The sequence below is a fragment of the Phyllostomus discolor genome, chromosome 10 (genome assembly GCF_004126475.2).
Source record: "Phyllostomus discolor isolate MPI-MPIP mPhyDis1 chromosome 10, mPhyDis1.pri.v3, whole genome shotgun sequence".
In the NCBI taxonomy this organism is placed as follows: Eukaryota; Metazoa; Chordata; class Mammalia; order Chiroptera; family Phyllostomidae; genus Phyllostomus; species Phyllostomus discolor.
In genome coordinates this window covers 88,902,875-88,916,703 of record NC_040912.2, presented here as the reverse complement: position 1 = coordinate 88,916,703, position 13,829 = coordinate 88,902,875, and the positions used below count along the sequence as shown (strand labels likewise).

Here is a 13,829-nt window from a genome sequence, read left to right as displayed (position 1 = left end):
CAGTGGTGAGACAATCACACACGTTCCAAAGTGACCCCCTGTGGTATTTCCGGTACCCCCAACGGCCCCATGCACAGTTATTGCAGTATTACGGACTGTGTTCCCTGTGCTGTAGTTTACATCCCTGTGACTGCTCTGTAACTGCCGGTTCGTGCTTCTTAGTCCCGTCCCCTCTCTCCCCCATCCCCGAAGCCTGCTCCCCTCCGACAACTGTCCGTCTGTTCTCTGTTCTGCAAGTCTGCTCCTCTCCTGTTTGTGTGTGCTGTTCCTTACATTCCACACATAACTGAGATCCCACGGACACTGCCCTTCTCTGCCTGGCTTCCTCACTCAGCGTGCTCCCCACGAGGCCAGCCCTTTAACCCACGGGAAACAACGGGCCTCTGGGCAAAGCTGCTCCCGTGCCCCCCCCCCCCCCCCTTCCCTTGTTTGGGAGGTAGCTTCGGCTGCATCCAAAGATTAAGTTCTGGGTTCCTGAGCTGTGTCCTTTGCTAGTTAGCCAGTCTCACAGTTAGTTTATAAGTAGTGATGTTTGATGTTTTTCTTTTTGACTAGTTTATCTGTATAGTAAGCTGAAGTTTTTAAAACGTGAGATGTACCCTGGCCCAGTGGATTGAAAGCTGGCTTGAGAACCAAAGGGTCACAAGTTCAATTCCCAGTCAGGGCACATGCCTGGGTTGCAGGCCAGGTCCCCAGTGGGGTGCATGCAAGAGGCAACCACACACTGATGTTTTCTCCCTCTCTTTCTCCCTCTCTCCCCCTCTCTCTAACAATAAATAAATAAACATCTTAAAAATAAAATGAGATGTTCTCAATGGGAGTTTTTTTCCCATTTTATGTTCCTATGTTTACTAAATTTTAGCTTCTACTTGCCATTTTTAAAAATTATTATACACACATACACAGAATCGTATTGTATTTATCTTTCCCGTAAAAGGCACAGGGCATTTAAAAAGACCCAGGAACCTTGTAGAAACTAGAGTGGAAACAGTATCCTGGAGTGTGGTTATAAATTAAAACGTCCCCTTTTCTTCAGAAAGAGTAAGTCAATATCTAATATCACAAAGCTTACCCCTAGCCTCTTGTCTCCTTCATGCTGGAACATAATGCTTCTATTGGTGTGAAAATGCACCAGCATGCGCTGAGTATAATTAAAGGTACATTTCCACTCGGCTTGCATGATGACCATGTAGCCACTTCAGGGACCGAAACATAATAACAAGTCAGCTAGGTGAAGCTACCCGCGAGCAAGACACTATGCACTCAAATGCTTTTGACTTGGCACCATGTGGCTCTCGCAGCCAGTCTATTTGTGAACTTGAGAGAATAAAATAAGCAAACTGTGCTGGAGATATGTCCATGGTTATTTATATTTATATCTATATATGCATATACATATAAATAAGAGGAGATACGCTTTTCTAGAACAAATCTTGGCTCCTAATGAAAATGAACACGGGGCTCTGAGGATCAGCCTTTGCTGCTTTCCACCTTCCTCTGAGCATCTGGACTTGCGTTTTGCCTTCTGCACCTTAAAATGATACATTTCCAAGTTTTTCTTGAACATTGTATATATGTACAAGTCCATCCAGGGATGAGGAAATCTACAAATGAATGCTGGCTACTTTTTTAGATGTCCATGAAGATTATTTGGAAATAATGGGATTTGTATTCACAGGTTCATCACAAAGAGAAAGCATAAAATCTGTCGTTCTTTGATAGCTAGCAGTAGTTTCAAGGCAAAGTGCCTTTTTATATATGAATTCTGCTATCTACCTTTCTCTCTCTCTACCTCTCCTAAAAAAACTGTCTGAAAAGCAAGCTATTAGAGCAGAATTAGCTGTGATTAAGCTTAATGTTTTCTCTGAACTATTTTTCTTAACTTCAGAGACGATACTAATTTCTAGCAATTGACTCGGTGTTGTGGAACAAGGTAATCCATACTCGAATCGATTAATTTTTAGCCTGTTTCAGGCGTGGAACATCTTAAAGATTCCAAACTACTTTTTCTTTTTCTCAATAAACAACTAAAACATAAAAAGGGATATTACAAGCTAGGCTTTTCTTTCTGCATGCCGTGAAAAAGTAACCTCATGAAGCATGCGACCACTGAACTTTCAAAACTGGAATTACGTCGTTCTTTAAAACATTAATGTGCTAACTAACTACGTTTTCAAATGTTCGTCAGATCAAGACAAGAGACCTTCTCATTCCTTAGGAGAGACAGCACCGTGAGCAGTTGCAGGAAAATGCATTTACTGAGACTGAACCGGGTCACAAAAAGCGAAGAAAAAGTCTCCTCCTTGTGCTGTGGTCTGAATGTCTGTGTCCCTAAATCCATATACACTTGGCCCTTGAGTAGCATAGGGGCTCCAGGTACCAATCCCCCCAGTGCAATATAACATGCAGCCCAGATAACTTTTATTCCCCCCAAACGGAACTACTAAGAGCCTACTGTTGACTAGAAGCCTTACTGATAAAAACACACATTTGACTCACACGTATTTGGTCTATTATATGTATTACATGCTGTCTTCTTGCAATAAACTGAGAGAAAAGAAACTGTTATTTTAAAAAATCATAAGGAAGAGAAAATGCATTTACATTATTTATTGGGGAAAAAATCCATGTTGTTCAAGGTCAACTGCACTGCTATCCTTAGGGCCAGTGGGTGGTCTTTGGAGGGGGGCCTCGGGAGGCCATCAGGTCATGGGGGTGGAGCGCTCATCAATGGTGCAGAAGAGACACCACAGAGGTCCCTAAACCCTCCCACCAGGTGAGGACACAGGCCCAAGCCCCGGGTTTACAGCCTGGGACACAACCGTCACCAGAATCTGACCGTCCCACTGCCGTGAACTTGGTCTCTCAGCCTCCTGGATTATGAGAGATACATGCCTCTCTGGTTTGGCATTTTACTACGGCAGCCCCAGACGACCAAGGCACCTTCCCTTAACACACCTGGACGGAACTCTGGGGCTCACACAGCAAACATCAAAACAAGATCACAGAAAGACCCTCTTTGCAGGCAGAAACACAAACGAAGACCGTGTTTGCTGAATGCAGCTTCCCAGTGCGGGGGGGGGGGGGGGGAGGGGGGCGGGTGCGCAAAGTCGCTCTAACGCCGAAGGAAGCAGGGGCTGCATAAACAAGGCCGGAGGTCTGAGCACTTCAGCCCGGCCCGCCCGGGGTTGATTGAGGAGAGGCAGACGCTGGCTGGTTTTGCCGAAAGGCTTTGTTTACACGGATAGAACTTGATTTCTTTTCCAATAGGTGAGAAAGGTCATTAACAGAATTAACTTTCCTTCCACTAAATAAATGCCGAATCACGTTTTAGGGCCTTATTAATATGGGCAGACCACATCTTTAGATTAGCATGCCACACGTCTGTTTGTGAGCTAGTGGCATCAAATTGAGGCATCTTACTAGAAAAACCTTATTTCAAGTGGGAGGTAGGTAGGGTTTTATTTTGTTTTGCTATACATAAGATAGTAATACACATGTAATACTTTCTTACTACTATTATAATTTGTTCCTGAAAGATTTAGTTTTCCAACATAAAGTGATGAAGCAAATGCCCCCAGGGAACTAGAACTTTAAAAAAATTCCAACTCCAATAGAGAAGGCAAATCTGTAGGCCAGTATTTGCCAAACTGTGGGTCACAGCTTGTTTTTAGGTCATGAAATCATTGAGTGGCCAACGGCAACTGTTTAATGGAAAAAAGAAAAGAAAACATCCGAATTATTAGAGTACATCTAGAGTCAATTTCTTTTTCTGAATTAATTATTTTCTCATTGTGGCTACTTACACTAAGTTGCTTTTAGATTTCATTGAACTTGGTACAATGCATTAAAATACAGATGAAAATGGTCTTCTATGGACTCTATTGGTAGGGTGAGTGTAGGTGCCACACTGGATTCCCTTGTTTTTCTCTTTCCTTTAATGTTGAATAAACACAGTTTAAATGAGGAGACACCTTTTTACAATGTTTGTGTATCTACTTACCTACTACAATTTCTCAAACTTGCGAATGGTGTCTGATGCGATCTTAGTTTCCACTACATGTATAAGGAAAAAACAGGAACTACTTGAAACACTAGGATATTCTCATTATAATAAATGAGCGAGACTACAGAAATATATTTGATACCAGTTTCCCTGAATTTGCACGGATTCTTGGCTACTAAATTGACACAAATTTCTGGAGTCCAATTTTATCATACTGGAGAAACTGTGTGAAACAAATCTATTAGATTAGTTGGTAAATACTGGATTTCTTCATTCTTTATTTTTGAATACACACAGTTTAAATTAGAGGAGAGTGCCTTGGAACCCTAGATTAGACCCGGTTCGATTAGTGTTTCCTGACCACTGCGTTTCCGAACCGCTCTCTCCATCACAGCGGTTCCAGGAAGCTGGGTTTGTTAAGAGCGCGGCAGGAGGGAGGCCTTGGTGCCTGTTTTTTATTGTTTAATCGCTGGGAAAGGATCACTAATCATAACAGAACGTGGTGAGTTTTCCAACTGCGGTAAATATTCTTACGTGTCTTTGTTGTACGTGGTATTTCGATCTCTCCAGATATTTTCTATTTGCTCTAAATCTCCCCAAGCAAATTTGTACTGGGAAGTCGTGATAAAATACGGCTGATCAATCATTTGGACTCCAAACATTCAGGGAGAAAGCAAAACCAACAAAGCAAACACAGAACAAAGGAAATAGCTAGAGAGTTCACAACAGCTTTGAGTTCAGGAGCGCCTCTCAGTGCACGGCTCCTACATCTCCCTTGAGTTTTTTCAGTAACAGCCCACACAGCCAGGCCGTACGGAAACATGAACCCGGTTTACAGAAAGCACACGTATCCATCAGCATGACATATTCTGGTAGAGGACCACTGTGCTGAATCAGACAGACACTCCCAATAACACGTCTCCTGTTGTCCATGCCGTGCTAGATGCCAGAGACAGACCAGGCACCGCCGCTGCCCTCCGAGAGCTGCCACCACGGGGGGGAAGTGACATGAACACAAATAACGTGGCGGGAGAGGGGCAGGGGCAAGGGAACACATGGGGTGTCACCGGGGAACGAACCGGGAATGCTTAGACTCGGCCGGAGGTCATGCAGCCGAGCACTTGGGCATGACCTTCCTCTCTGTGTTTCCTACATCTGTGCGAGGCACTCACAAACATTAGTTTTGTCTCTGTCTTCTGAGTAGTCCTGCTTACAATAAACACAGTGACAGCAAGGGACACCTAGAGAAATGGTGTGAAACTTTTACTGCTTATCGGTCCCACATCACGTCGAATTTTTCTTTCAAAACATCTCACTTGGCAGTTCAACTTTCTTTGTACCACATTACTCAAAGAATATTCCGAGGCTGCTAAGTCCTCAGATAACATTTCCTAAGCCTCCTTTTATCATACGACTATGGTGTCAAGTTTAAAAATCACCCTACTCAACTGATACATACATCTTGTCCTCATCTTCGTTTGCTTTTTTTTCCTGGAAGTCTGCATACGCTTAGCAAAATCACTTTGAAGTTTTGATTCATGCAGTGCAATAGACCTTTGAGGCCATAATTAAATTACCATCATCCTATTACTGATAGTAAAAGATATTTGAATGTCCATGAAGTCAAAAGACACCAGATACTATTATGTCAATAAAATAAACACGCTTTCCTTTTCAACGTAAAATCTCCACTGAAAGGAATACCGATTTCTGTACTGAATTTAGATGAAGCAGAAGTTGGTGCCCTGAGACCGTTTCAACCAACTTCTCTCCTTGCCCCCCACCCCACCCTCTAAATAAGTTCCGAGCTTCCCTCGTTTTATCGGCACTCAGGGCAACCAAGAAAGAACCTCGAAAGGATGGATCCAGTCGGAACCGCCAGCGAGGATCGCCACCCGGGCAGCACGAAACAAACGCGGCGCACGGCAGTCGCCCTGGCGCCAAAGCGGTGCCACCGACCTGAGGAGATGTCTATCTGGCTCATCTTGGTCTGCGTGACATTGATGTGGACGCCGACTCTGCTCTCGGTGAGGTCGATCTCCACGTTGCCCAAGCTGTCCGTGAAGTGGCTGGAGAGCAGGAGGCCATTGGGGTTCCACGTCCGGAACTGGAAGCTGACCGCGAACAGGTCCTGGTGGGGCCGCCCGGCCACCTCCAGGTAGCTGGTGGCGTTGAAAAAGACGGGCACCGTGGAGGGCTCCACGCACGAGAAGCTCAAGTTTCCCTGGGAAGCAAACACAAGGGCCTTCCTTGAGGAAAACGTGGGGTGGAACAAGCATGCAGGTCAGACGGCAGGCGGGGATACCACGGCTCTACAGATTGCACAGCAGGGCTTCACCTGGCCCCAGCTCCCACGCGCAGCAGTGTGACGAGAAGTCAGCGGGGGGATCCCGTGGCGGGAATCTACTTGGACTGTGTACCTAGGAGGCTGCGGAATTTGGCCATCAAGTTGGGGGGGATTAGAGCCCAGTCCATCATGAAACTGACAGACTGGTGGCCTGTTGTGACGGGCTGACCAGGGGACAGGCTGACCAGGGGACGGGCCATGCAGCTCTGAGAGCTGGAGCGTGGACCACTGGGCTTTCTGAAGACGGTGGCCGAGAGAGGCTGCTCGCCTCCCCCTGCCAACGATGCATGTTCCAGGGAGGAGGCGTCACTGCCTTCCTCTGGGTGTCCCAGTCAAAGGTGTGTTGATATATATACTACTCTGGTCTCCGTGGGGACCATGGTCATGTGGTTGCTATTTAATAAACTGATATCATGGGGCAGATAATCCTGGGTTTTATACCCACACCTATTTATAAATATTAACTATTCAGCATCAGGCTGACTGTGATTATTTCAGATTATTTTGTTATTCGACTCAAAGCCCCATTCAAATTTTCACGAACTATGCTTACATCATCATGAATTATTGTTCACAGAAACTCTGTTTAGCCACCAGGGGTCAGACCCTGTGGGGTGAGGAGATCATCCGAGCTCCTGCACACACAGCGCCTGCTGCCAGGTGCCCTCAGGTGTGTGGGTCTCTGGGATGCCAGACTCGCCCAGAGAACATTCTGGGGTGATGTGGCTGCTGCTCAGAGAACATACATACTGGGTTTTAACTTTAAATCCTCACCAAGGACATGTTTATTGATTTGAGAGAGAAAGGGGGAGAGGGAGAGGGAGAGAGAGAGAGAGAGAGGGAGGGAGAGGGAGAGAGAGAGAGAGAGAAACACCCATTGTTTGCCTCTCATATGTGCCTGATCTGGGATTGAACCCGCAACCTCTGTATGTGCCCTGAGCGGGGATCAAACCTGTAACCTTGTGGTGTATGGGACAACACTCCAGCCACCTAAGCTACTTTGCTAAGGCACACAGACTAGATTTTTAGGCTGATATTTTTTAATGGTCCTGAGCAAGGGCACAAGGAGACAGGTACGCCAGAGTGTCCTTTGATTTTTGGTCTCTTCCTCAAAACAGGTAAACCTAGAAGCTACTGGCACCGGAGCCAGAAGAGCACAGCGGGCCGCTAGGTCACAGCATTCCCCAGCCTGTGGTGGCCAGTCCTTATTTAATCATACTGTGGTTGGTATGTTCAGAATCATGACCAAAAGTGCATTCATTTATATACTTGGGTGCATTATCTCTGGAAATATGGAAGCAACTATAATAAAGCTTCTGGTTTTTACACTTTTCAAATAGTGAATCCCACCATAAACAAGACATGGGGGGCCATGTGTGATGGGACATTTGGAACCAGGACGGTGACAATTTAGGTTCAGCACCTCCCTTATAGAAGGACGTCTGTCCTTCTGAAAGAAGGGATCCAGGACACCCGGGCTAAAATGCTGTGCCCCTTCTGAATGAAACTCACTGTCTAGTTCCGGCCAAGTCAACCCAAGCACTGGGGTTGATTCTCAGAGTACGGCCAGTACCGGCACATCCAGTGACTTTACAGCCGGTTCTATACTGTTGGGGCCAGTCTCAGAGCGAGGGGAAATGCTAGGACGTTGTTGTACAACAGGGCACAGGGCACAGGGCACGGATGTTCCGTGACGTTCCCGTGAGCCAACGCTTCTGGGGTCAAAAGTCTTACCACGTTGGAGGGCTCCAGCTTCTTCCTCCTCGCGAGGTCCGTTATGTTGATGCCGTTGTAGTTAATGCTCTCCATGCAGCCTTTGAAATTCTTTCGAATGCTGGAGCTCGGCTTCCCGGAGAAAGGTACGCCCCCAAAGGTGATCTGTGAGGAAAACACACATCAACACTCACGCTGTGTGCGACTGTAAAAAAAAAAATAACATTCACAATAAACTAGACAAAACGGTTAATATAGGCAAGGCCTATTATCTTTACATCAACCAATATACAGGGTCCAGCACAGATAATGCCCCTTTTTTATAACAAAATATTTTATTACAAAATCGTAAGCACACAGTTCTGTAACACAACAATATCACACTCAAGCACACCATGTGACATTTTAGGTGAAATGTTCAAATTAAAACTATACATGATCACACCCCTATTTCTGCCCTACCAACCACTCTCAAGCAGGCCTGCCTTCTGCTGGACCCTGAATACACACGTTTTCCGGTCTCCAAAATCCGCTGCATATAAATTTATGTCATTATTGAGCTGAATAATAGGATCATTAATTCTGGCAATTAGATTATAACTTGAACAAGAGAACTGCAACAATCCCTGGCGTGTTTGCTACCCAAAAGGCAATTTATAAATTTTCCTGAGAATGTCTTAAAACATTTCCCACAGCGAACATATTTGATTAAGTAATATTAAAAATAATTTTTATGTTTATTCTTCAAAGACATACTATCAATAAATGCTTCTAGTCATCAGGAGATGACCAGTACTAATATGTAAGTTGATAGCAGTGCAGCCCAAAGCAAGGAATATTGTATTTTCCTGACACAGACTTACTACAGTCTAATGAGCATTAAAAGTAAAAAATTCATTAGATTTACGGTGAACACAAACAGTTCATTTAGTCTCATTACTATATTGATCAGGAACATTTTAAAAGTTTGTGGCTGGAACTTGGAAAGCACAGGTTTAAAGATGTTATAGGTCTTCTAAATGCTAAGGAATAAGGTTAGTATCTCTTCCTGTGACTCTCCAGCTACTGTTGCCTGTAAAAAGAGTACTTTTCTGTACATTTTTGGTCAAATGACAGTATTGTAATACCATGTTTATACAATACAAAATTATACTTCTTTATGCATTGCCAATGATGACATTTACTGTTAATGATGTAAAAGTAGTATGTGGTTCTACTAATCAGAGCTGTAATATCAAGGTATATAATCCAGATGCTATGTGTGTTTACCATTATCATTCAATGCTACCGTTATGAATTTTTTTTAGAAAGTTTTGAGAATGAAAGCACTAGTTAAGGCAGTTTTAAATGTCAAGACTACATATTAGATACATCGGGCAAAGATCTTTTTGTTCTAGAAGGCCATTAGATGATCATGTTCTATTACGTACGTAGCATCCTGGCATTTTACATGCCTAATTTGATTTAGGGGGAAGAAAGCAGAAATTAATGATGGTTCATGGGATGGTATAGGAAAAAATACATCACTTAATAAACTAAAAAAATAATGGTTAGTTGTGTATCATTTACCAGAAAGTTTACGTGTAGGAAAAAAAAGGGGGAAACTGAGAATATATTTAAAAATTAGAAAACTATAAAAGAAAAAAATAGAGAATAACTAAAATAATAGAATGCTTGCAGGAATATTTTCCAGTGGCCCTGAACTGACCTTATTAGGGAGCTACAGGTATACCTCATACCACAGGTAAGAACTGCCGATACTTAGATGGAGTGTTGAATTTCCTATCCACGACTTATTTGATCAGTCTCCGCCCCAGTTGACAGTGATAAAATCCTCTATCCCTAATGACGTGCAGCACCATGTTTTGAATTATGTAACTGAATCCTAGTTGAGCACACTTGCTTTACTCCTTTTCTGTGCGAGGTTTACCGAGGGGTCTTCCTTTTCCTTGGGGGGTGGGGGGACGACTCAGACACGCCTCTGTGTCTCTGCTGTCAACAGCCGATGGCACCTGCCTGCCCTGCCTCATGGGAGGTGCCCTGGTGAGGAATCACGGCCTCAGTTTGCCAGACTGTTCACCTCTAAGAGATGTGGGTTCAAATCCCAATTCCCAATACAACTAATTGTGTGTTAATGCAACTAATCACTTCTTTCTCGTTGTGTATTCTCACCAGTAAAATAAAGTGGCTGGACCATGAAGTATTTTCTAATGTTGTAATTATTCTGATAGTAAAATTGTTGTAATTCTTAAACATCGGATAGTCATATGACTCAAATGACTGACTTATCACGGGTACTGCCATTCAGTGATAGCCGTGACTTTGAAAACTAACTGCATTCACCATCCTGTTAACTACCATGGGTTTATAAAGCATGGCAGACAATGAGATATCTCTAAGCGTCCTTCCTCTCCACCTTCTTTAGGGAAAAACTTTGCTTTTCAGATCCACACATTGCTCCCTAGACAACGTATGGTGTTTACCAACCCCTCTGAAGCGAGCTGTGGTCTCGGGAGGTTTAAGTGAAAGGGCTGGGTGTGGCCCCAAGGGCTAGAATTGAAATGACCTTCCTTTGCCCTTTCTCCTTCCCACTGGCCGGCATGCAACAGGGGTGTGAGGCGCTAAGCCACAGGGATTCGCAGTGGGGAGGGAGGGGCAGCAAGAGAACAGCAGGTGGGGGACTGGTGACTGGGGTGCTGCCATCTGAGCCCAGGGCTGTCTGCTTAGGGGCTCCTTTTACATGAAAGAGAAGAAACAGAATTGCAGCTGACACATTCGGTGGCTTCTATGCCTTCCTGTGGCCTCCTCACATAGCCCTACAATAAACATGCTATTACATTCACTTTATAGGCAAGGAATCAGACTTTCCCACTGTGGCACCCCTGGTGAAGGTCAAAAGGTGACTCAAACCCAGGCTTTTCACTCCAGTTTGAGCCCACGCAATGGACTCTCCCCACACGCCTAGGCAGGTCCTTGAGTGGGCCAGGGGGAGCCATCCACTCCTTTCCAAGAAGAGGTGTATTATGGGTACAAAGGCAATGGCCTAATGCCCCACGTGGTATATCCTGGGATTTAACTAATGGAGAATGAGAAGCCAGGCCACGTGCCAGACTGCTGTCCTGCCCTCTGACGCCACCGGCTGACAGGAGGAAGGTGGAAGGAGGAAGACTGGTGGGCCCACCTGTGTGTCCCGTACCCTCTCCCCTTGCACCTGGCAGCTTGACCACGAATGGTGACCGGCTTTCTCTGCGGTGTAACGGGACCACGGAGAGGGGAGGGAGGTGAACTCTTAAGCACAGTCTCCCGCAAAAAAAAAAAAAAAAAAAGATTCCCACATGGAGTCACATCAAAGGAGCCTCCTGATTTCTACTGTTTCTCCCCTGATGCGCATCTCTGGGGTGGTGAGGGGTGAGATGTAAGTCACCGCCAAAGGCAGTGCACGGAGCCCTGCTCGTACTGGCCCACGAGCACGACTGTTAAACCCGGCCACTGCTGCAAATTCAATGGGGTAAGCTTTCGATGAAATAGATAACATTGAACAAAAAAATACTACTCAGAACTCATCTCTGCATTTTCCTATCGTGCATGCTCCCGAAGTTATTTATAGTTATTACGTCTATACGATGGAAATGCCGCATAGTGGTGCGGTATAATATATGTATTTGCTCTTTGGCCCCCGTCCCTGGCATAGAGCTTCTAAAACCCTTGAAATTTCCTGAGTGACAGGAGTGTGTCTGTTATTTATAAGAAGCCCCTTTCGAGGTGTGAGTCTAGGTGCTGTGTGGATGAGTCAAGGAGACATGCGCGAACACGCTGAGACTGACTCTACTGCAGAACCCTCACCTTCTTCAAACAAATACGCAAACAGAACCCCTGTACATTGAGATAAACACGTAGAAAAGCGAAGGTGGGCCAACCACTTTGACTGTAGCTCCTGACAGTAACGGCAGTAGCCGAGAGGACCGTGACCAGCAGCTCTACAAACAGAAGTAAGGTGAGTCTGTGCTGAGTCCGTCTTAGTAAATTTCAGTGTCTTCCCAGCATCTCTAGCAAATACATCCTGGCACTCTAATCCACAGATGAGGATCTCAGACCCCGTGCTGTGTGTTGGTGGGCTTCCAAGTGTCCCCAAAACTGCCGACCCTGTCTGGAAAGCATTGTGTGTGTGTGAATATTCATAGATTCCATCCCTGACTCAAATGGGGCTGTGACTGACAATGTTTCTGTGACCCCACATTTTTAATTCTGTTCTTTTAAAAATTGGAATTGTGTTTATTATTGCTCATGTTCTAGGATTCCTCATCTCTTCTACAGTGCTTCAAAGTCTATTAATGGGGAACGAATTACTCATCTTTACATTCTCTCAGAAAGTGGGAGCTAAGTCACATCAGCCAGGAAGTGCACACATTTAGAGAAGATAAAATTATCGGGTATTTTTCACATCATTTTCCTTTGAACAATAATTTTTGCTTTAAAGAGGTATTTTTTTGGAGAGGCCATTATTTCCTGAATATGTTTCATTTATTTTAACATTAATAAAGTCTTTAGTCAGGGTTTATATAGCATTTTCTATTCTGTGTTCTTATTTAGAAATATATGTAATATGCTAATAGTGTAGGGAATTTAGAAACCACTGAAACATATAAGAAAATAGAAAACACAGTTGTAAATTCTGGCTTTTTCATTTATTATTGTATGGTGAATATAGTCCACACTTTTAAAAATTTATATAGATAGGTAGATAAAACACACATATGTGCATATGTATGTATCTGAAATTTTAAAACTGGGGCCAAGGCATCCTGTGGGGACACAGCAAACTCATCAGGGTCCTTCGATATGCTTCACATCCTAAACGGGAACAGCGATACTTGGTATCGTTTGGACACACCGTGTCAGACAGTGGCCGGAGGCGGCCCACCGTTCCCACATCCTGCGTCATCGCTGCTTCTGCTGCTGCCCCGCCCGGTGAAGCTGGGATTCTGCTCACCACGCAGGTAGAAACGGCGGCCCGTGAACGAGACAGCAGAGCGGAACACGAGGACGGCAGCGCCCCCTCTGGCTCCAAAGCCCGAGAACTGGTCCAGCGCAGGCGCGCGCATCCCGTCGGGATGTGATTGTTATCGTAAGGGCAACGTGAAACTCTGGTTTGTTCTTTCACTGCGCGTGCCTTTTCTTTTTTCAAATGGCCTCCATACACATTTTTAAGTTGTTGGGTTCTAACTACTACAGAGGGGTCTAGGGCAGCTGTGGAAAATTAATAAGACTCCAAGGGTCCCATGAATTCGGAAGGTTTGGAAACCTCTGGCTGATTAATATTTCATCCTATTTATCTTATGGTTGTGCCCTGCGTGCTCATTTAGCATTATCCCCTTTATCTTAGTATACATCGCGCTGTGATGAATGAGTTCCTACAGAACTCGTTCCTGTACACGAGGAACATTTTTGAATGGACAGTTAATGTTGAATTGCTTTCCAAATAATTTATTTAAAAACCCGATACGCCTATCAGTATATTATGAGCATGTATCATTTTTACTGCATCACGATCATTGATTTTTTAAAATGTTTGATCATTTGGAAGGGAAAAAAATATCCTTTTCTTTTTTTTATGTACGAATTATTTAAATTAGCCTAAATTTTAATTTCTTTAGTGGCAATTATATCTGAGAAAATAGAATTTATCAAAAGAACTACTAACAGTCAAATTTATAAAGGGCCTAATATAAATCAGAACTCATGATTCTTTATTTAATATTTTGT

General features: G+C 44.2%; 1 protein-coding gene across 1 annotated transcript in view; it reads right to left on the bottom strand.

The window, feature by feature from the left end:
- Positions 1-13,829, bottom strand: part of CNTNAP2 (contactin associated protein 2) — a 1,722,722-nt gene that overhangs the window by 946,525 nt on the left and 762,368 nt on the right. Inside the window, exons 7-8 of the mRNA XM_028525626.2 lie at positions 8,088-8,231; positions 5,966-6,230 (exon numbers count right to left, since the gene is read on the bottom strand). Of these exons, the coding sequence (XP_028381427.1) occupies positions 5,966-6,230; positions 8,088-8,231 (409 nt within the window). The remainder of the gene's footprint in view (positions 1-5,965; positions 6,231-8,087; positions 8,232-13,829) is intronic.